Source organism: Schistocerca piceifrons, chromosome X (genome assembly GCF_021461385.2).
Source record: "Schistocerca piceifrons isolate TAMUIC-IGC-003096 chromosome X, iqSchPice1.1, whole genome shotgun sequence".
NCBI classification, from domain to species: domain Eukaryota; kingdom Metazoa; phylum Arthropoda; class Insecta; order Orthoptera; family Acrididae; genus Schistocerca; species Schistocerca piceifrons.
The window spans coordinates 125,441,934-125,467,261 of record NC_060149.1 but is presented as its reverse complement, the minus strand read 5'-3'; the positions used below and the strand labels follow the sequence as shown (position 1 = coordinate 125,467,261).

General features: G+C 42.1%; 1 protein-coding gene across 1 annotated transcript in view; it reads left to right on the top strand.

The window, feature by feature from the left end:
- The window catches only part of LOC124722210 (dynein axonemal intermediate chain 3-like), a gene marked incomplete at its 5' end in the record, with an annotated part of 287,800 nt that overhangs the window by 95,029 nt on the left and 167,443 nt on the right, over window positions 1–25,328 (top strand). Inside the window, one exon of the mRNA XM_047247406.1 lies at window positions 9,284–9,444. Within this exon, the coding sequence (XP_047103362.1) occupies window positions 9,284–9,444 (161 nt within the window). The remainder of the gene's footprint in view (window positions 1–9,283; window positions 9,445–25,328) is intronic.

The window sequence follows — 25,328 nt, the reverse complement described above, 5'->3', positions numbered from 1 at the left end:
AAAATTTAACTTTCATCTCTCGAGAAAAATAGACTAAAAACTGAAAATAAACATTTTCATCAGGGAATCAAGTTACACAACTTAGGAGACTAAAGACATAACTTGAAAACTATGGGGTAAACCCAGACTTCACCGACGAAATTTCGAAGTCTGTTCAGGGGCGTTTTCTAATTATTTTGATATAAGGGACCTGTGGTCTCCAGTGGTTCGTTGCAGTGTAATATTATCCAGTTGGTTACCACAACTCTTTCTTTAAAAATATCTTCACAATAGTGAAACAGCGTCCAATATGAAATCATCAAAATATACATAAAAAACACAGAATAATGCAACGGTCCTCAGATTCTAAAGTACTCCAATACGGTTGCCATCGCTGCAGCAACAATTGAGCGTAGTGTCGATGTACTGGTCTTTCATTGCGTTCGGTGAGCTCACAGCCATGGTGCATACCAACCAACTCTTTACCAGTAAACCTATCCATATCACTATGTATCAGTGGAAACGTACAACTAGCACTTCTAGAAAAATGAACCCGAGACATAACCTCGCATTACTGAATGCTACCTTGAGGGTAAACAGTACAGTGTGTACTACTGTTTACGATTAGTACCCTATGGAAGAAGTTTGTTTCACAATAAGAAATACAATGCATGTTGTTGACATGTCCACTGCAGTAAGGTGTATTCAGTGCAGCAATGATACAAAGGTAAATGAGGTAAGAAATTAAATGAAATGTAATCTCTCTGTAAGGAACTTCCGGAGACTACAGGTCCCTTATACAAAAATACTCAGAAAAATCCCTTCAATAACGTCCGAAATTTGCTTGCTGGTGTTTAAGTTCGCCTTGTATACATTCAAGGATCATATGAATAACACAGAATAGTGCTTGGTAAAGACATAACTTTCATTTACGGTAAAATATTGTAATGCAATAAGAGGAGCATTGTCTTAGTTAAATACAGTGAAAGGGATATGTATTCCATGATATCCTGTTCAATTTTTCCTTTTGGCGCCAGGTTTAGTATGCAAATATGCAAATAATAAGAAATTGGAGAGGAATCCCGCCTAATACAAGACACCGTTTTGTACACTGTCCAGTCACATTAATGTGACCAAGTGTCAAAAGCGTCAATAACCAAATTTTGCAGTGCAGACCGCTGCCAAGTGCGCAGTAAGTGAGTCGGTGAGGTTCTGGACCGTACTGACAGGGATGAGGAGTCATGCCCAAACCAGTACCATGGCCAGTTGCTCCAGGTTTCTCGGCTCTGAGCACTATGGGACTTAACATCTGAGGTCATCAGTGCCCTAGAACTTAGAACTACTTCAACCTAACTAACCTAAGGACATCAGACACATCCATGTCCGAGGCAGGATTCGAACCTGCGACCGTAGCGGTCGCGCAGTTCCAGACGAAAGCGCCTAGAACCGCTCGGCCACAACGGCCGGCTCCAGGTTCCTCCGTGAGGATCCATGGCGCGAACAGCCTGATTGAAGGCGGTCCCACAGACTCTCGATTGGGTTTAAATACGGGTAGTTTGGTGGCCGTGGGATTACGGTAAACACACCCTGGTGCGCTTCAAACGACGCACGTACGCTGCGAGTTGTGTGACACGTTGCCTTGTCTTGTTGGTGAATGCTGTCGTGCCCAGGAAAAACAAACTGCATCTAGCGACGGACGTGGTCCCCAAGAATAGATGCATACTTGTGTTGGTTCATTGTGACTTCCAGAATGACAGTATTAACCAGGGAATGCCATGAAAACATTCCCCAGACCATTACGCTACTACCTCCTGGTTACAAGGTGCTTCCTTTCAGACTTTTACGCTGTACACGCTAACGGTCAGCTGTACAATGGAACATAAAACGTGATTCATCTGGAAAGACCACCTGTCGGCACTCAGTGGATGTCCAGTTCCGGTATTGGCGTGCAAAGTGCAGCCTTTGTCGCCGATGAACAGCAGTTAGCATTGGTATATGAACCAGGCGCCTGCTATAGAGGCCCATACGCAGCAACGTTCGCTGAACGGTCATTGAGGAGACACTGTTGCTAGCCCCTTGGTTCACCTGAGCTGCCAGTTACTCAACAGTTGCACGTCATTTCGCCCGTACACATCTCTGCAACCGTCGTAAAACCCCTGTGATATATAGGACGTGGTGCGTCACAGTTGCCACTTCGCTGGTTTTTGATGGCGCCATTTTGCCATGCACAGTATACGTTAACCACAGCGGCGCCCGAACAGCTTACAAACTTAGCCATTTCAAAAATGCTTCCACCCTTGTCCCGAGAGTCAGTGATCACGCGCTTTTGAGTATCAGATAAATCGCTCCGTTTCCACATTACAACGACTGCACTGTTTTCCGCGTCCTCCCTTTATATACCATCCGCTGCTAACGTACCGAGCGAGGTGACGCACACTGGACTCGCATTCGGGAGGACGACGGTTCAACCCCGCGTCTGGCCACCTTGATTTAGTTTTCCTTGATTTCCCTAAATCGCTCCAGGCACATGATGGCATGGTTCCTTTGAAGGGGCACGGCCGACTTCCTTCCCCGTCCTTCCCTGCTCCGACGAGACTGATGAACTCGCAGTTTGGTCTCTTCCCCCAAACAACCCAACCCAACCCAACCCCAACCTTTCCTGATCCGATGGGACCGATGACCTCACTGTTTCGTCCCTCCCCTAAACCAACCACCCAACCAGCTATTGTAGCCACATGACGTTAGTGAGTAGTTATTGCACGTCGATGTCAAACATAGGTGGTCATTACATTAATGTTATTTGACTGTGTAATTTTGTTTTCATTAGGCGAAATTCCTCTCCAGTTTCTCTTAGCAATCATGGAAAATAGAAAAAGCTCCAACATCGAAAAGAAGATGCAACAACTAATTTTGAATCTGAAGCTTCCTGCATAAATGATTATCACACGCCAATCATCAAATGTAGTCGCACATTTACTGCATGAAAACCGTTAAACGATACATGGGTCTACTGAAATTTATAAAGAAACAAGGTGTTTGCGTATAGGTGAGAACTCTACCTCATAGTAAGTTGACTTGGGTGGTAGTGAGGTGATCTGATCTGGTAGTCAGAACGTGCTGGCATCTCACTTCCTTGTTCGCGCTTCGAGTCAGCTGCTGCTCCGGAGCAGGGATTACAGAAACCAAATCAGCTTAGGAAGAAGGTCGACTAAGACGTCATCAAGCGTCCGCAAAGCGAAGACGCTGATAAAAGCCAAATGGTCACTGATTTAAAACAGCTCTTTTAGAAACTTCTATTCCTTCTTTACAACTCTTTTTCTGGAGTTTTTGGGCTGTGTACACTGAATTGGTGAACCTCTTTCATCGTTTCCTCACTGCACGTCTTCTGGTCTGCATTCCTATAAACCTTCAACATCGCAGCGCGTCAGCAATCGTTGGTTAATATATTAAAAAACTAAAAACCCGCCTCGATTGCGAAAAAAGCACCTAGTGTTAAGTGTTAACCCAGGTTTCGGCGTAGATAACTACACCTTCTTCAGAACAACAATAAAACCCACAAGTGCCTAAGAAGACCTTCGTCAATGATTAAAAGAACACCATAGCTATACATTTATAAACGAAAAAGAAAAGGAAAACACAAACAGTACATATGTACAAAGTCAAAACCACTATTTAACTTAATGGTGTACGCTCCACCTCACACCGGCGTATGTTCGATGGGCCATGACCCGCCATAAACTGCAGCTACAAACGTTCGCTCACTAACAAGCCTGATCCGCTATGTATGCACATGCGCAAGACAAGGGAAGTTACTTGAATGCGCATGCGCATACGAATACGAGATAGTTTATACATGGGTTGTGGCTAAATAGCCCATATATTCCCAACCGTGGATCAACGTATATCAAAAAATGAAATGGATAGAACAAGAGACGAGCTAAACAGGAGATGAAACCTAAATATATCCGCACACGGTTGCTTATGCTAGTAAAGAAACTTATATATGAAGCTACCTATGACAACAGGAGGAACTCTTAAAAACTATACCTAAAGCCAGTAGTTAGCCTGGGGGGGGGGGGGGGGGGCTGAATGGACGTAATCTAAAGACGTCGTGGTAATAAAGACATAGGGATAAAACGTGAGGTGTTCAACGGGCTAAAATCACCTTCATCGTAAAAGGAAAATGAAGATAAAAAGAAAGAAGATGAACAGCTTGACCAACCGCGCTCGCCAATCAGCGCGCGCATGTGCTAATCCCCAGATCATCAAATTTACAAGTATGAAGAACAAAGTAAAGGCGCAAAACCTTCAAAAATTTTCTATTTCTTAATAGGAGTTGGTCATTGAGGATGTTGTCTTTAACATGTTGCAGATGCTTAAAGATCTGCATTTCTTCCAAAACATTCAGTTTTAAGCCCTTAACCTCGGCATGAAGTAATTCGATATTAACTGGAGGGCTCGGTGCATGAGCCGTTTGCACAAGGTGCTCCGCATAAGTTGAGCCCTTAGTACCGTCACCGCTTCTAGTAGGAATATGCTCTTTATATCTGAGACCCAGAGCACGCCCCGTTTGCCCGATGTAAAATTTTGGACAATCCCCGCATGTAATTTTATATATTCCTGATTGGGAAAGTTTATCGCTCTTACTGTGCAAGGAGAGAATTAAATTCCTATGTGAACTATTATTAGTAGAATAGACGACTCTGAAATTATGGGCTCTGAGTAAACGCCCCAATTTGTAACTTATATTCCCTATGTAAGGGATGGATATTGTTGCCACCTGTTTGTCATCTAACGCATCCCCTAGGGTGGAAGACGTAATACTATTTATATTTATTTTCTTGTTATACATCTGTCTTACCAACTGAGGCTTATAGCCATTAATTATAGCAATATTCTCAAGTGTGACCAGTTCAGTTTCTACCGCATCTGGTGCAAGAGGAATAATATTCATCGAGTTACAGCAAAGAAGTCTAATAAAATGGCCTCTAAAATGTATACCTTAAGAGCTATGGGAATACCGTGAGACAAATCTCGTCTACTGCAATCTTTTTGCTATTCATATTTTTAGAGGTGATCGTATGGACCAAAATAAGAGAAAAATGTTCAGTAAACACAGACACTAAAGTGAATGCCTTAAGAGCTATGAGCACTTGTTCGTCTTCGCTACTGTGAAACCTATCTCTTCTACTGAAGCTCTTAAGGTATTATTTTAGAGCCCATGTTTACTAGACAATTTTATTCCGGTTTTGGTCCATAGTACCTCCTCCCAAATCATGGAAAGCAAAGAGCTTATTGTTTCATAGTATCGAAAATGAAGAAGTGCTTTACCTTAAACTGCGGGAAACTACAGCCAGAGTTCCACAATTTGAAAGAAATAATCAGCACTGGCTGTAGAATACTTTTTATTAAAAGTCACAACTGATTTCGCGCCACTAGAAGACGCATCCTCAGGTGAAAAAGATTCCTTTTAACAGGTCATCGGCGAAAGGTAACTGCGTTACAGCCACTCTCCATCATTTACATCATGTTGTAAACAAATAAAGGGCTAAAAGCGGTAGACCTTATTTAAAACGAAGGGGATAACAGAACCGTGCCACAAGCAGGAAGATGGTTGAGCGGCAGCAGGCAAGGCAGTGCTCAAGTGTTCACAGCTCTTAGCTATGCATTTTAGAGCGCATATTTATTAGTCCTCTTTGCTTCGAATGATCGTACCTGTAATATCCCTGAATACTGACAATTCCTCCTAGAACACGCTGTATGTCCACGGACTGGACTGCATCTGGTTACTAGCTGCCTCTGCACATCTTGCTATCCAAACCTTGATTCTGTTTTCCCAGATGATATCTGAAGGCCTCGTCAGCGGGGACTCTATAACGTAGAAAATCCATTCTCTTCAGTGGCAAACACTGTATAGTAAAATTCGGTAGAGGAATTTGTAGTGAAATTGATCAAGATGTTAATTACCTTACCCACGCCAAATTCTGAATATCTTTAAAACTTGATAACCCCATTATATTCACACCAGCTCTCCATTTTCATAGCTCGTATGTGAATAGAAAGGTTCTTACTACCAAATGGGAAGTGATTCCATCAGGGACAGTACAGAAGACGTGTATTACGTCTCCATCTGAATCTTAAACGAATGCTTTCCTATTGTTCTGCTCTAAAGGAAGATTACGTTAACGTGGAAGTAATTTCGGGTTGTGTCAAATTAAATAAATATTCATGAACGAAAGATTACGTTAAAAAAGGCAATTTATTTCCCCCTCTCATGTGTTCCTATTAGGTTCCTCTATTCCTCCCTATCCCATCCCTCTTCCAACGTCTAATACCCACAGTTATGCGCTCCACAGCTTCAATAAATGTGAAGAACGATGTATATATTTATTTTAATATTTTTCACACTATCGTTTTCGGGCACTTCAAATTTTCAAGTGTTTCTCGAGTAACATATGTGACTTCACCGTTGTCATTAAGTGAAAAATCGCTTACCATGCATAATTGTGTAAAGCACAGTCGTCAAACATCCTCAGCTTGCAACATATCCCACGAAACACTCCCTTTAAACTCACTCGATAGTTCGCTGAGTGAGTGTAAACAGTGTCCAGAATGATATTTTCACTCTGCAGCGGAGTGTGCGCTGATATAAAACTTCCTGGCAGATTGAAACTGTGTGCCCGCCCGAGACTCGAACTCGGGACCTTTGCCTTTCGCGGGCAAGTGCTCTACCATCTGAGCTACCGACGCACGACTCACGCCCGATCTGCTAGTTCTGCAAGGTTCGCAGGAGAGCTTCTGTAAAGTTTGGAAAGTAGGAGACGAGATACTGGCAGAAGTAAGGCTGTGAGACCGGGTATGAGTCGTGCTTCGGTAGCTCAGATGGTAGAGCACTTGCCCGCGAAAGGCAAAGGTCCCGAGTTCGAGTTTCGGTCGGGCACACAGTTTTAATCTGCCAGGAAGTTTCATGTCAGCGCACACTCCGCTGCAGAGTGAAAATATCATTCTGCAAATATCCCCCAGGCTGTGGATAAGCCATGTCTTCGCAATATCCTTTCTTTCAGGAGTGCTAGTTCTGCAAGGTTCGCAGGAGAGCTTCTGTAAAGTTTGGAAGGTAGGAGACGAGATACTGGCAGAAGTAAGGCTGTGAGACCGGCCGTGAGTCGTGCTTCGGTAGCTCAGATGGTAGAGCACTTGCTCGCGAAAGGCAAAGGTCCCGAGTTCGAGTCTCGGTCGGGCACACAGTTTTAATCTGCCAGGAATTTTAGTAAACAGTGTGTTTTGTAGGAATTATTGCTCGCTGGGGACGCTTTACACAGTTATGCACGGTAAGCGATTTTTAACTTAATGACGACGGTGAAGTCACATATGTTACTTGAGACATACTTGAGAATGTGCAGTGCACGAAACCGGTAGTGCGAAAAATAAAAAAATTACGCACAATCTGGTGGAAAAATGTCGTTCTTCGTATATACACTACTGGCCATTAAAATTGCTACACCACGAAGATGACGTGCTACAGACACGAAATTTAACCGACAGGAAGAAGATGCTGTGATATGCAAATGATCAGCTTTTCAAAGCATTCGCACAAGGTTGGCGCCGGTGGCGACACCTACAGCGTGTTGACATGAGGAAAGTTTCCCACCGATTTCTCACACACATACAGCAGTTGACCGGCGTTGCCTGATGAAACGTTGTTGTGATGCCTCGTGTAAGGAGGAGAAACGCGTACCATCACGTCGCCAACTTTGATAAAGGTCGGATTGTAGCCTATCGCGATTGCGGTTTATCGTATCGCGACACTGCTGCTCGCGTTGGTCGAGATCCAGTGACTATTAGCAGAATAAGCAATCGGTGGGTTCAGGAGGGTAATACGGAACGCCGTGCTGGATCCCAACGGCCTCGTATCACTGTCAGTCGAGATAACAGGCATCTTATAAGCATGGCTGTAACGGATCGTGCAGCCACGTCTCCATCCCTGAGTCAATAGATGGGGACGTTTGCAATACAACAACCATCTGCACGAACAGTTTGACGACGTTTGCAGCAGCATGAACTATCAGCTCGGAGACCGTGGCTGCGGTTACTCTTGACGCTGCAACACATACAGCAGGGCCTGCGATGGTGTACTCAACGACGAACCTGGTTCCACGAATGCCAAAACATCATTTTTTCGGATGAATCCAGGTTCTGTTTACAGCATCAAGATGGTCGCACCCGTGTTTGGCGACATCGCGGTGAACGCACATTGGAAGCGTGTATTCGTCATTGCCATACTGGCGTATCAGCCGGCGTGATGGTATGGGGTGCCATTGGTTACATGTCTCGGTCACCTCTTGTTCGCACTGACGGCACTTTGAACAGTGGACGTTACATTTCAGATGTGTTACGACCCGTGGCTCTATCCTTCATTAGATCCCTGCGAAACCCTACATTTCAGCAGGATAATGCACGACCGCATGTTGCAGGTCCTGTACGGGCCTTTCTGGATACAGAAAATGTTCGACTGCTGCCCTGGCGAGAACATTCTCCAGATCTCTCACCAATTGAAAACGTCTGGTCAATGGTGGCCGAGCAACTGGCTCGTCACAATACGCCAGTCACTACTCTTGATGAACTGTGGTATCGTGTTGAAGCTGCATGGGCAGCTGTACCTGTACACGCCATCCAAGCTCTGTTTGACTCAATGCCCAGGCGTATCAAGGCCGTTATTACGGCCAGAAGTGGTTGTTCTGGATACTGATTTCTCAGGATTTGTGCACGCAAATTGCGTGAAAATGCTATCACATGTCAGTTCCAGTATAATATATTTGTCCAATGAATACCCGTTTATCATCTGCATTTCTTCTTGTCGTAGCAATTTTAATGGCCATTAGTGTATGAGATGATTTTTTGTCTTCTATAGCTATTACTGTTTCCACTACATTGCAAAGTTATTCCCAATTGTTGGATAACATACCAGAGATAATATTTCTTATGATATATCATGTAAAGTACGAAAAATACTTTATTATACAGGGTGGGCCAAAAGTCACGAAGGGGTTATAACTGGTTTTCAAACTACAACTCCACAATTCTGGTTAATTGAACGATGCTGAATTTGTCAATGTTCTATCTACTGTCCTCTCTCTGCCAGAACCTGAAGCGAAAGAAAGGAGAAAAAGAATACATAAAAATGTTATTAACAGTTATACCTCTTCGTAAAATTTGACCGCCCTGGCCTTTATCTTGCCAAAATAAATTAATAAATCATTCTCATCAACAGTATGTCTCTCTTATACTCACTTAACTTCTTTTGCAGGGTACTTTGCGACAGCGTACGTGAGCAACCGTCCTGGTAGACATTTTTCTGGTGTTTACACGGCTTCCGAATATCTGCCGGATGTCGAGGATTCACCGGAAAACATTCACGACAGAAATCCTGTGCTACTGTGGAGCTTCAAAGATCGATTTCACTCAAAAGTAAATAATGAACAATATTTCATACTTGTTCTTTTATATGGTACGAAGCATGTTACTCATCTAAATAAAACATGGAATAAAATTAATTACACAAGAATAATATCAGTGATTAGATGTTGCTTTTCATGGAGTATCGCTGAACTTTTATAGCTGAACAAAAAACGTACGGGCAAGACCTACAGGAAGAAAAGAATGCTTCTGTTGGAGAGGAATTCCGCCTTGTGCAAGGCATCTTTGTTGTTTTGTTTTCACCCAGACATGTGAGAACAAAACAATGAAGATGTCTTGCATAAGGCGGAATTCCTCCCCAATCTTCGTAGCAAGCACGGAAATAAGAAGAGCTGCAACAGTCACAGGATGATTAATGCTTCTGTTGTTTAGGAAGAAGCAGGAAGGTGACAAAACAGTTCCCTTACAACAGTCTCGCTGTGAAGCTGATATGCTTTCCACATGGTGATTGATTGCATCACGCACTCGAGAAGAGCGGTTAGTCATTCTCAATTCAACACAGGCATCCCGTCTCCACCATTCTCCCTGTCGCAGATTTGTTTGCACGTATGAAACACAGCTTTTAGACAAAGAACTCGACAATAACTGGTTATACAAAAAAGAAAGATTATGACAGATATCTACTTGAGATCATTAGAGGCGGAGCACAAGTTTGGATTGGAGGTAAATCGGCCGTGTCCTTTCCAAACCTACTGAGGCGTTACATAGTGTGCGGGCCACTGAATGTGCGTAACGAACTCTACCAAGTACCTTCACGTACAATGCCATTTATAAGTGGGTGAGTTATTAGATAACCTGTGTGGTTTTTGGACTGCACAACCTGGCATTAAAGATCAATTATAAAGCTTTGTCGTCTGGTAAATTAAATTCCATTTAATCTCTACACAAGGATTATTTCATATTACTTTAAATTTTGAAGTAAGTAACGTTTGAATTACTCTCTCTCGTGTTTCGGCCAGTCAGCGACATGTATGCGGTCCTTCCAATGCAGCTCATTGTTGTTGGGTAATGAAATACTGACTCAGTTTACTATTCTGAGAGAGAATGGTCCCTGACCGATTGAAAGAGAGCTTACCTATTGTGTCGCACTTAATGGCTTTCCCGTGCGGCCCAAACATTACAGTGGCAGCCCAGCTTTCGCTCTAATCAATTTACGAAAACCACGGAAAATCTAAATCTTTAATCGCACTTTATTCAAATCAGTTTCAATACACAAGTAACTGTATCTAGTCACTTCGCACAATGCATTTCATCAGCAGATTTATTGAAGCTAATAAGAAAATGGTTCAAATGGCTCTAAGCTCTATGGGACTTAGCATCTGAGGTCATCAGTCCCCTAGACTTAGAACTACTTAAACCTAACTAACCTATGGACATCACACACATGCCCGCGGCAGGATTCGAACCTGCCACCGTAACGGCAGCGCGGTTCCGGTCTGAAGCGCCTAGAACCGCTCGGCCACAGTGACCAGCAAATTAATAAGACTTAGGCTATTTGTACATATGCCAGTACTTTGAGTGTGTAAGTTCTCAGTGATGTTGCTGTTGTTCTTGCTACTGTCATCAGTCCAAAGATTAGTTTGTTGCAAGTCTCCATGCTAAGGTATCACGGCGTAGCTGCCGTAGCTACTTAAATTTGAGCTTGCCTGCGGTTGCCAAGTCTTGGTCTGCATCTACAATTTTTGCACGCCACCCTTCCTTCTAGTACCAAATTAATGATTCGTTAATGCTTCAGTATGTGTCCTATCAACCTATTCTTTCCTTTTAGTCAAGTTCTCTCATAAATCTCTTTTCTACACAGTTCTATGCAGTACTTGAATGAGATTTTCACTCTGCACCGGAGTGTGCGCTGATATGAAACTTCCTGGCATATTAAAACTGTGTGCCGGACAGAGACTCGAACTCGGGACCTTTGCACACAGTTTTAATCTGGCAGGAAGTTTCTATGCAGTACTTCCTCACTAGTTATTCGCACTATCTACCTAATCATCATTCTTCCATCACATTACAAAAATTTCTGATCTTCTCTTGTGCATATCATTTACGATCCACTCTTCACATCCATACAACGCTGCATTCATGACAAATACTTTCAGAAAACATTTTCTAAAACTTAAATTTATATTCGATCATAACAGATTGCTCTCTTTCGGAAAAGTTTTTCCTGCTCTTTCCAATCAGCATTTTACACTCTCTTTACTTCTACCATCTTCAGTTATTTTTCTGGCCAAAAATTAAAACGCGTCTATTTCTTTTAGTGTTATTTCCTAATCCAACTCCCTCATCTTCGCTAGATTTTATTCGGCTACACAACATTGCCCTTGTTTTACTTCTTCTGATATTCATCTTATTATAAACTCATTTCCAAGGATCTGCCAAGTCCTTTGCGGCCTCTGAAACACAATTTCATCTGCAAACCTTTTCATATCTTCTACCTCATTGTTATTTTCTTTTCCAACTTTCAGCATGCTTTTCTTTAATGCTTGCTCTACGTACAGCTTCAATAATATAGGCTACAAACCTGTCTCGCTCCATTCTCGTTTACTGCTTCACCCCCATATACTTAACTGCAGTCTGGTTTCTGTAAAAGATCTGTAGCTAACTTTTCACTCGCTGCATTCCATCACTGATGACTTCAAAACTTGAAAGATTCTAATCCACTCAGTATTTCTCTAAATCTGCAAACGCTATAAATGTGTATTTGACTTTCTTGAACCTGCCTTCTAAGATAAGTCGTAGGATCAGTACTGCTTCGTGTGTCCCTACATTTCTCCAGAACCCAAACGGATCCTCCCCAGGTCAGCTTCTACCAGTCGTTCCATCCTTCTTTAGATAATTCGTTTTAATATTTTGCAAACATGACTTATTAAACTGATGGCTCGACAATACACCCACCTGTCGGTACATGCCTTCTCCGGTACTAGGATTATTACATTCTACTTGTACTCTGAAAATATATCGCCTGTGTCATATATCCCACAAACCAGATGGAACTATTTAGTCATGATTGGTTCTCCCAAGGATCGTAATAATTCTGAGTGAATATCGTCTACTTCAGGTGTCTTGTTTCTAATTAGGCCTTTCAGTACTTTGTCAAATTCGTCTTGCTGTATAGCATCCTTCACCCTATGTTCATCCACTGCGTCTTCCTTTTCCATACTACCATCTTCAGGTTTCTTTCCTTTATATACTCCTCCTTCCAACTTTCGGCCTTCCCTTCTCTGCTTAGTACTGGATGCCCACACTAGCTCTTGATGTTCATACAGTTGCTACTCATTTCTCCTCCAGTATCTTCAATTTTCCTATATGCGAGGTCTGTCCTGTATTCATGCATGCTTCTACAACTTTACATTTCTCCTCTAGACATTCTTGCTTTTCAAATTTGAACTTGCAATCGTTCTCATATTTTATATTCTGGTTTGTCTGCTTTTATTAGCTCCATTTGTACATTTTCTCCTTTCATTAGTAACATTTTATAGCTTGTGTGTTATTCAGAGATCCCTACGAGGCCATGCCTGTATGACCAGTTGTTCCTCTGCTGCTTTCACTATTTCGTCTCTCTGATCAGCCTGTTCAGCTTTTATTGTTTATCATTCAGCTATTTCAGCCATTCGCTACCTAATGCTCTCTTGAAACTCGCAACAATCTCTGGTTGTATCAACTTCTCCTTAGTTTCCAACGTTTCCGTAGTTTTTTCACCTTTATTCTGCGTTTCTAACTAATAAGTTGTGGTGAGCATCGATATCTACTTCTGGAAAAGTTTTTCAGTTTAAAAACTAGTTTCTAAATTGAGTCCTATTTTTATATAATCTACCTAAAGCCTTACAGAACAGTAATAAAAATAGAAACACCGTTCCGTAGTCACAGGCTAATTTTCCAAATCTTATCCATGTTACACACTTTATATAAGCTGGCATTGACACATATTGTGTATTACGATCTAAAGGGTGCAAAAAACATACAGTAAAATGATTAGGGCAAAAAAATCATCATAATATGCATTAAAATATGTTGTTATGACCGAAAATTTACAAAAGTATCCACAATAACATGGGAAGTATGACCGAACAATATTAAAATTAAGTAAAATTTCTGTTTTAAAATAAATTAATAAGTCAGTTTATAATAATGAATCATTTATTCTTAGAATAAAATGGACAAGATAAGCAAACTAAACTACGAAATTTGATGTTGTTGTAAGCTATTTATTAATATTATCAGTACGTAATTAATTTCTGATTTTTAGAACATTCTCATTTTTACTTCAGTTTATGAGCTCTGAGTTGCAATATAAAACGAATTCCTTGTGTAAATTTTCAAATAAAAAATAGTGCCTGTTGTTAGCCGAAGAAGGCTTGCATTTTGGAAAACCTTCTGCTTCAGTTGACACAAGAGGACCACATGTAAAACAGACAATATCATTTGCCTCTCAATGTAAATGATTAATAGACAGTTTCTCGACCAATGAAATAGAAACGGAACACAGTGTAAAATATATGCTTCGTTTCTTTCTAACACCATTTCCACTTTCTTTGACACTTCATTTCCCAATTCACCACAATTTTTTTCCAACTTTTTCAGTTTTTTTAACTTTTCGGTCTGTTTCACTAGTGCACTTCTGGTTGCTCCAAAGAAGTTATGGCAGCAGGAGTAAATGCAAAATTTGATTTTATGTATGAAAGTTTGCCTAAAATTACAGAGTTAGACGTTAATTCTTGGACTAGTCCAATTGGAGCGGGTTCACTGCTATCGAATGAATCAATGATGCTTTTCACAACGTTGTAGTTCTGACAGTAATAGTTTTAGGCGTCAATTCAGGACCCCATCTTGTCAAATTGCAGAGGGTGGTAAGGAAATGTTTGGAGCTCACAATTTAAATGCTGTAACACGTGAAGCAGTTTTCACAAATACGTTTTTGACACATGCAATAAATTTTTCAATAGCACTGAAATCACTATATATCTACTCTGCAACTATGTAAGGCGTTAGTTAATGAAGTCATTTGCACCATTTTACTTTATGATGCTTTTATTGGATCGCCAGCTTTCACCATATAAGGAGCAGCAACCGTTAGGGAGAGTAGTATACCGTCATCATCAACGCCATCGGGACCACCCATAGAACTGTCGAATCATTTACTAATGATAGAAAAAGTATAGTTTTTCTAAAAGTTCAAGGTTTGTTAGAAACTTTTCTCCTGGATCATCTTTTTCCAAAGTTCTCACTATGACATCTGCAGTATATCTTCCCACAGAGTCTCTGGCTACATCTCTTTACATCCATATTTGTTATTTACAACCTGTTGTCTGATTTGTTGCAGTGTTTTTTTCGTAGTTTTGGCCGAGGTATCCTTTGCCACAGGGGCATTTGCTACAGTGTTTTTCCTTTTTCAGTCCGTTGTACTCCACGTTTGGGTTTTTCTGTTGCCACATCCTACTGAACGTTGACTGACATTCCATAGATAGTTTACGTCCCAAAGTTTACAAAACAGTATTTCATCATCAGTCGAAAATACTTTCTCACCATATTGAGACATGAACTGTTGTAAATTTACTTGAATACTTCGAAAGTGCTCTACCACTTGCCCGCGAAAGGCAAAGGTCCCGAGTTCGAGTCTCGGTCCGGCACACAGTTTTAATCTGCCAGGAAGTTTCATATCAGCACACACTCCGCTGCAGAGTGAAAATCTCATTCTTGAATACTTTGCTTCATTTTACACATTTTTCTGTAGTATACAGAACATACTTCCGACTTTAACAACATTGAATAACAAAATGAGACACTCGTTCCGCAGCCCAGGGACCAGAATAACTGAAGCAACTATCTGCGCATAGAGTAACAATAGACTACACAAACCCACTGTTGTGTAAAGGTGATCAAATGGTTCAGATGGCTCTGAGCACTATGGGACTTAACATCTGAGGTCATCAGTCCCCTAGAACTTAGAACTAATTAAACCTAACTAACCTAAGGACATCACACACATCCATGCCCGAGGCAGGACTCGAACCTGCGAGCGCAGCGGTCGCGCGGTTCCAGACTGAAGCGCCTAGAACCGCACGGTCACAAAGGCCGGCTGTAAAGGTGAAGTCCAAATTGTGAATTCAAAAGAAGTATGGGACGAAGGTAGACATTCAGCATTTTCCAGGAAAGAAAGGGATATGCGAAATTCTGAGAAATGTAACACGGAAGAAACAAGAGTTCTTTATTTCTTTAAAGAGTGGAAGTATAACGCATAGAACATTTACTTACTATAATATGTTCTGTCAGAGTTTTGTGGCCGCATATGTGTAATTATTACTTAACGAACTACCATAATTCATGCAGTTTTCTCATAGCAAGTATTTACACACTACTGGCCATTAAAAATTGCTACACCAAGAATAAATGCAGATGATGAACGGGTATTCATTGGACAAATATATTATACTGGAACTGGCATGTCATTACATTTTCACGCACTTTGGGTGCATAGATACTGAGAAATCAGTACCCAGAACAACCACCTCTGGCCGTAATAACGGCCTTGATACGTGTGGGCATTGAGTCAAACAGAGCTTGGATGGCGTGTACAGGTACAGCTGCCCATGCAGCTTCAACACGATACCATAGTTCATCAAGAGTAGTGACTGGTGTATTGTGACGAGCCAGTTGCTCGGCCACCATTGACCAGACGTTTTCAATTGGTGAGAGATCTGGAGAATGTGCTCGCCAGGGCAGCAGTCGAACATTTTCTGTATCCAGAAAGGCCCATACAGGACCTGCAACATGCGATCGTGCTTTATCCTGCTGAAATGTATGGTTTCGCAGGGATCGAATGAAGGATAGAGCCACGGGTCGTAACACATCTGAAATGTAACGTCCACTGTTCAAAGTGCCGTCAGTGCGAATAAGAGGTGACCGAGACATGTAACCAATGGCACCCCATACCATCACGCGGGCTGATACGCCAGTATGGCGATGACGAATACACGCTTCCAATGTGTGTTCACCGCGATGTCGCCAAACACGGATGCGACCATCTTGATGCTGTAAACAGAACCTGGATTCATCCGAAAAAATGACGTTTTGCCATTCGTGCACCCAGGTTCGTCGTTGAGTACACAATCGCAGGCGCTCCTGTCTTTGATGCAGCGTCAAGGGTAACCGCAGCCACGGTCTCCGAGCTGATAGTTCATGCTGCTGCAAACGTCGTCGAACTGATCGTGCAGATGGTTGTTGTGTTGCAAACGTCCCCTCTGTTGACTCAGGGATCGAGACGTGGCTGCACGATCCGTTACAGCCATGCGGATAAGATGCCTGTCATCTCGACTGCTTGTGATACGATGCCGTTGGGATACAGCATGGCGTTCCGTATTACCCTCCTGAACCCACCGATTGCATATTCTGCTAACAGTCATTGGATCTCGACCAACGCGAAGAGCTATCTCGCGATACGATAAACCGCAATCGCGATAGGCTACAATCCGACCTTTATCAAAGTCGGAAATGTGATGGTACACATTTCTCCTCCTTACACGAGGCATCACAACAACGTTTCACCAGGCAATGCCGGCGAACTGCTGTTTGTGTATGATATATCGGTTGGAAACTTTCTTCGTGTCAGCACGTTGCAGGTGTCGCCATCGGCGCCAACCTTGTGTGAATGCTCTGAAAAGCTAATCATTTGCATATCGCAGCAGCTTCTTCCTGTCGGTTAAATTTCGCGTCTGTAGCACGTCATCTTCGTGGTGTAGCAATTTTAATGGCCAGTAGTGTATGTGTTTAAGAAACATGTCACCTTCGCGTAAAATATATGCACTGTCATGAAAATCCTAGTCCTAATAATGATGTTCCACAATGGTGATTTTTTGCGTCACTTACTATTATTGTTATTTATTTGTTTGATGTTGATACTCCGTGTATGTATACAGGGTCATTTTTTTCCACTGTATCCAATCTCTAGGGACCGATCGATGAGAGGATACGGAACAAGAAAGGCCTAACGAACATACATCCGTAAATGCATGGTTGCGGTCTAATATGCGCTGTACCATGCGGCCACAGCTACAGGATATGTTGAGAAAATGTTTTCCATGTGCCTCAACGCATGCGTGGACGCGTCGTAACATGTTCTGTCTCACATGTTGAGATCGGCCAGGCTGCATCCGAAGAGTATCAAAGGCAGCATGAATACGCCGCTCCAGTGTCTCCACATCTGGAATGGGCTCTGAATACACGATACCTTTGAGATGGCCCCATAACCAGAAATCGCACGGGTTGAAATCCGGTGAACGAGCTGGCCATGCAATTGGACCCCCTCGTCCGATCCATCGACCAGGGAAGAAGACGCGATTGAGATACGTTAATTGGGAAGTGGGCTGGAGCACCATCATGTAGCAGCCACATAACCCTTTGAATCATCAATGGCACTACCTCCAGCAAGGGAAGCAAAGTCACCCGCAAGAAGCGCTGATAGTTCCGGCCTGGCGTGGAAGGTAGACTGGTCCCAGAATACGGTGGCCACTTATCCCTGCCCACACATTCCGGCTGCACCGATGCTGATGATTCGCTGTCACCATACCAAAGGGGTTCTGCGTACTATCCCACAGATGACTGTTATGAAGATACCACTCCGCGTAAGGGTGGTCTCATTTGTGAATCGGAAAGATGACACAAATCCTGGAATCGTGGTTGCCTGGTGAAGAAACCAGTGACAAACTGCTCCCGATGTGAAAAGTCCATCGCTAGTAAGCCCTGCATACTCTGTAAGTGATAAAGGTAGTAACAGTTGTCATGGAGAACGTTCCACACGGTCGTCTGAATTACCCTGCACTGGTGGGCCAACTGCCTGGTACTGGCACGGAAGTTACCTTCCACAGTGTTAATCACATTTTCCTTCAAGTCTGGTGTCCAAACATTTCGGGTACGTCCTTCGTGATTTCCTGCTTCCTGAAACGACCCTGTATCAGTCAAACGGCGAAACACTGTTGCAAACATTGAATGTTGTGGTTGTTGTCAGCGGGGATAGGTCTCCTGATACAATCTTGTAGCCCGTAGTCCGTAGCCATTTGCCTTTCCGTCGGCATGCTCTCGATTCGAATACTGTCCCATTGAGTATAACGCTGTATCACTTCCACTACGAGGTGAGTCAGCAAGAGGAGGGAATCGTACACAACATTACCAATTACTATGGCAGGAGAAAGCGCTAGGGCACAACGTATGAGGAATAGTACCACCCTCTAGGAGGAAACCAGGCATACTATAACTGTGGCTTCATGGTACAGCGCGTATTAGACTACAATCTCTGTAACAAAGTATGATTGAATAAGTGGTCTCTAGCACGGAACCATGCATTTGCAGAAATAAGTTCATTAGATCTGTTTTGCTCTTTATCCTCTCATCCATCAATCCCTAGAGTTTGTACATGGTGGAAGAAATCACTCTGTATACCGGGTGGTTATAATTAAACTTTCCCTGTTTAACAAGTTATAACACGGAAACTAATTACCGTACGAGGACCAAACTTAGTAGCACTAATGTCAAGGACATGGGAGAGAGAAATAAAGCAAAATCAATTCCATTTAAACACTTTTAATGTGCTGCTACGGCACGTCATACCATTACATACCGGTACCAATACTGCTACAAAAGGAGCTCAATATGGCGCCCATCAGTGTCCAGAATAGCCTTAAAGCGTAGAATGATAGTCTGCACAGCAGAAGAACGAAGGATGTCCGTACGTATGCTGGCTACTTTATATGCTGCTCTTCAGATCAGCACATGTGTGAACGTTCCCCTGGTAAATCCTGTCCTTCAGGTAGCCCCACAACCAGAAATAACAGGGAGTGAGATAGGACGATCGTGCCGACCAGGCATTTGGAAACGATCATCTGATAACTCGATCGTTTCCAAATGTGTTTCGGAGAAGCAGTTGAACTTCACGAGCGATGTGCAGAGGGGCCCTATCCCGCGTGAAAACTGTCGAGTTGAGTGCGCCTCTCTCCTGTAGGGCGGGCATGACATGCTGGCGAAGCATATCGCAGTAACGCTGGCCAGTCACACTGCATGTCTTTGGTCCTTGAGCGCCGACCTGTTCAAAAAAGAAAGGGTCAATGATTAACGTAGCCGTGAAGCCACGCCATACGGTGACACGTTCACCATACGGAAGAACTTCATACACAGTGACTGGAGGTGAAGATCCCCACACTCGCAATTCCAAGCGATCACCTCATCCGCCAGAGAAAAATGAGCTTCGTCTGTCCTTGCGAGAAAGTGTAGAGCGAAGTCAACACGTCGTCGTGCGTCCTGTGGTGCAAGCTGCTGTACGATATGGATCTTGTATGGACACCATTTCAGAATGGTTCCAAGCACCTTCCGTACAATGGACCATAGGATGTTCAACTGTCGTGACACAGCACGCGCACTGCCTGACGATCGGGAATTGCGCGCTGCACTGTCTGCCATAGCAACAGCGATTTCATCAATCACCTGTCGTGCAACCGGTCGTCGGCCTCTTTCCGGAGCGACGCCCAGGTCTCCAGTTGATTCGAAGTTCTTCATCGTGCTCCGCACAGCAGACGGAGAAAGAGGACCCTTCAGTACTCCTTTCAGCCGGCGATATTATCTAAGCGCAGCTACAGCATTACGGTTGTTTTGATAATAGAGCTTCACCAATAATTCCCTGCTCCTTTTGTCCAAGCTCGTGATGATGGGATCCTCTTGGGTAAAATATTCCGGAGATAAAACAGTCCCCCATTCTGATCTCCGGGTAGGGACTACTCAGGAGGACATTGTTGTCAGGAGAAACAAAACTGGCGTTCTACGGATCGGAACGTGGAATGTCAGATCCATTAATCGGGCAGGTAGGCTAAAAAATTTAAAAAGGGAAATGGATAGGTTAAAGTTAGATATAATGGGAATTACTGAAGTTCGGTGGCAAGAGAAACGGGACCTCTGGTCAGATGAAAACAGGGTTATAAATACAAAAACAAATAGGGATAATGCAAGAATAGGTTTAATAATGAAAAAAAAGGAACGCGGATAAGCTACCACGAACGCCATAGTGAATGCATTATTGTACCCAAGATAGACACAAAGTCCACGACTACCATGGTAGTATAAGTTTGTATGCTAACTATCTCCGAAAATGATGAAGTGACTGAATAAATGTATAATTAGATAAAAGAAATCATTCAGATAGATAAGGGAGACGGAAATTAATAGTAATAGGGGACTGGAATTCGATAGTAGGAAAAGAAATTTTTGGAAATTTGTGGTAAGATCTTATGGGACCAAACTGCAGAGGTCATCGGTCCCTAAGCCTACACACTACTTAATCTAACTTAAACTAACTAACACTATGGACAACACACACACCCATACCCGCCTAGAACTTAAGAACTAATTAAACCTAACTAACCTAAGGACATCACACACATCCATTCCCGAAGCAGGATTCGAACCTGCGACCGTTGCGGTCGCTCGACTCCAGACTGTAGCGCCTAGAACCGCACGGCCACTCCGGCCGGCCCAAGTTGCCTTAGATCGCGCGGCTACCCCGCGCGGCCCAGTAGGAAAAGGAAGAGAAGGAAAAGTAGTGTGTGAATAGGGAGGAATGAGAGGGGAAAGTAGTATGTGAATATGAAGAATGAAAGAATTTTGCACAGATAATAACTTATTCATCGCTAACACTTGGTTTAAGAATCATGAAAGAAGGTTATTATAAGGCTATAAGAGTCGAGGGGCATGAAAGGGAAGCAATGGTTGAGAAGGGAGTGAGACAGGGTTCTAGCCTATCCCCGATGTTATTCAATTTGTATACTGAACAAGCAGTAAAACAAACCAAAGATAAATTTGGAGTAGAAATTAAAATCTGGGGAGAAGAAATAAAAACATTGAGGTTTGCCGATACATTGTAATTCTGTCAGAGACAGCAAAGTACTTGGAAGAACAGTTGAACGGAATGGACAGTGTCTTGAAAGTAGGATATAAGATACTGACAGCCTTGGGAGAGCCAGTCCTGACAAAACTCTACAATCTGGTGAGCAAGATCTATGAGACGGGCGAAATTCCCTCAGACTTCAAGAAGAATATAATAATTCCAATCCCAAAGAGAGCAGGTGTTGACAGATGTGAAAATTACCGAACTATCAGTTTAATAAGTCACAGCTGCAAAATACTAACGCGAATTCTTTACAGACGAATGGAAAAACTGGTGGAAGCCGACCTAGGGGAAGATCAGTTTGGATTCCATAGAAATGTTGGGACACGTGAGGCAATACTGACCCTACGACTTATCTTAGAAGAAAGATTAAGGAAAGGCAAACCTATGTTTCTAGCATTTGTAGACTTAGAGAAAGCTTTTGACAGTGTTGACTGGAATACTCTCTTTCAAATTCTGAAGGTGGCAGGGGTAAAATACAGGGAGCGAAAAGCTATTTACAATTTGTACAGAAAGCAGATGGCAGTTATAAGAGTCGAGGGACATGAAAGGGAAGCAGTGGTTGGGAAGGGAGTGAAACAGGGCTGTAGCCTCTCCCCGATGTTATTCAATCTGTATGCTGAGCAAGCAGTGAAGGAAACAAAAGAAAAATTCGGAGTAGGTATTAAAATCCATGGAGAAGAAATAAAAGCTTTGAGGTTCGCCGATGACATTGTAATTCTGTCAGAGACAGCAAAGAACTTGGAAGAGCAGTTAAACGGAATGGACAGTGTCTTGAAAGGAGGGTATAAGATGAACATCAACAAAAGCAAATCGAGGATAATGGAATGTAGTCGAATTAAATCAGATGACGCTTAGGGGATTAGATTAAGAAATGAGGCACTTAAATTAGTTGATGAGTTTTGCTATTTGGGCAGCAGAATAACTGAGGATGATCGAAGTAGAGATGATATAAAGTGTGGACTGGCGGTGGCAAAGAAAACCATTCTGAAGAAGAGACATTTGTTAACGCCGAGTACAGATTTAAGTGTCAGGAAGTCTTTTCTAACAGTTTGTGTATGGAGTGTAACCATGTGTGAATGTGAAACATGGACTATAAACAATTTAGAGAAGAAGAGAATAGAAGCTTTTGAAATGTGGTGCTACGGAAGAATGCTGAAGACTAAATGGGTAGATCACGTAAATAATGAGTAAGTACTGAACAGAATTGGGAAGAAGAGGAATTTGTGGCACAACTTGACTAGAAGAAGGTATCGGTTGGTAAGACACGTTCTGTGGCATCAAGGGATCCCAAATTTAGTTCTATAGAGAACTGTGGAGCGTAAAAATCGTAGAGGGAGACCAAGAGATGAATACACTAAGCAGGTTCAGCAGGATGTAGCTTGCAGTAGTTACTCGGAGATGAAGAGGCTTGCACAGGTTAGAGTAGCATGGAAGGCTGCATCAAACCAGTCTTTGGACTAAAGACCACAACAACAACATCCGTGGCACCCTCTCCCCTATTTCGCGATAATACAAAACGAGCTGCACTTCTTTGAACTTTTTCGGTATCCTCCGTCAGTCCTATCTGGTGCGGATCCCACACCGCACAGCAGTATTCCAGAAAAGGGACGACAAGCGTAGAGTTAGCAGTCTCTTTAGCAAACCTGTTATATTTTCTAAGTGTTCTTCCAGTAAATAGCAGTCTTTGGTTTGGTTTCCTCACAACATTATCTATGTGATCATTCCAGTTTAAGTTATTCGTAACTGTAATCCATGCGTATTTTGTTGAGTTTACAGCCTTTAGATTCGCGTAATTTATCGTGTAACTGAAATTTAGAAGATTCATTTTAGTGTTCATGTGGATGACTTCACACTTTTCATGATTATAGTCAACTGTCATTTCTTGCACCGTTTTTATTATCTGATGACATTACGTGACGGTAAATGACACATCATCAGCAAAAACAATCTGAGAGGACTGCTCACATGGTCTCCTAAATCGTTTATGTAGATCAAGAACAAGTGAGGGCATCTAACAGTTCCTTGGAGAATGCCAGATATTAGTTTTGTTTTACTAGATGTCTCCGTCAGTTATTACCAACTGTGACCTTACTGACAAGATATCACGAAACCAGTCACACAGCTGAGATGACACTCCATAGGAACCAATTGAATTAGAATTCTCTTGTGAGGAACGCTGTCAAAAGCCCTCCAGAAATCTAAAAATATGGAATCAATTTGATGTCCCCTGTATACAGCACTCATTACTTCGTGAGAAGAAAGAGTTAGTTGTGTTTCACAAGAACGATATCGAATCCAAGTTGACTGTTCTTCGAGGTGACTCATAACCTTCGAACACAAAACATGTTCCAAAATCCTACTACAAACGGACGTGAGTGACATGGGTCTGTAATTCAGCGGGTTACTACTGTATCCCTTCTTGGGTATTAGTTTGAATTGTGCAACTTTACAGTTTCCTGGTACGGATCTTTCTACGAGCAAGCGGCTGTACATGATTGCTAAGTATGGAGATACTGTATCAACATACTCTGAAAGGAACCTGACTAGTATACAATCTGGACCGGAAGCCATGCCTTTCTTAAGTGTTTTAAGCTACTTCGCTACACTGAGGATGTCTTCTTCTAAGTTAATCTTGTTTATCAGATGTTCTTTGTTTCGAATTCTTGAACATTTACTTCATCTTCATTTGAGAAGGAATTTCGGGAAACCGCGTTTCGTAATTCTGCTTTAGTGGTACTGTCATCAGTTACATCACCATTGTTATCGCACAGTGAAGATATTGATTGCGTCTTGCCTCTGGTGTATTTAACATATGATCAGGACCTCTTTGGCTTTTCTGCTGGATTTCGAGTCAGAGTTTCTTTGAGAAAACTATTAAAGTGGGATGTAACGGAAAATGTAAACATTTATTTAAAAAAACATTGCAACCATATTTATTAATGTACAAATCGAAAATTTTGCATGTGTAAAGCAAAAGAGCTGTGTTTTAACGGAAAAATATAATAAAATATGCAGGATTAATATTTTGCCAGAAATTTGAATTTTTAATTGTTTTATTGTCCTTTTTATAAAAAGCCATAACTCAAATTCTAATCATGCAATTAATCTTAAAATTACATGTAGTGTCCTGAGAAGGCTATAAGACCACTGAACTACAGTTATTAATTTATGGTACAAATTGTATCATTAACACAGTTTTTAATTTTGCACATCCAAAATTTTTTTTCTGCATAGAATAATCTAAAAATCAGAATGTAATTGCAGTATCTCGTATTTTTTAGTTCCAGACAAACAGAAATACATTACAAACAGTTCCTGAAAATTTCATAGCATCAACACATATACTTTTTGAGAAAAGGCTTCCAATAACTTAAAAAATGTAAAACAGAGAAAAAGAGTTTCAAAGATTTTCTTCTGATACTTCCACATATAATAAGCTTACCTCCGTTTTAAAATCCTCCATACTGATACTACACATCCCCCAGGTTTCTCTTCTCTCCTCTTCGAATCTGCCTGGCCTGTATTTGCAGGTAAGATACTGATCTGTTAGTTTTCTTGATCCTGCTCTCGTCGATGGTCTAAAATACTTTTGTTGTAAACACACCAGGATCTATACCAAATCTCTTCAGCATTTCAATTCTGCCATTATTTCCGTTATTGTAACATAAAACTGCATCATAGACACATATTTTGAGTACTTCAAGTCCACAGAATGTCCTTTTTGGAGCATCTAACCCAAATTAAATTATTGAGGCCTTCATTTGCATTTTGTGTCTTTCCATGGAGACACTTCTCAATAAATCAGAGTTTACGAGAAACCTGGATGTGGGCTTAACTGCATTCATAACAGGTTCTGGTAATGAGTGTTTATGTGAATACGTCTCATTTCTGTTGTTAAACTTACACCAGTCGTCTTTCGGACACAGATTGTGCATTGGTGTTTGGTCAG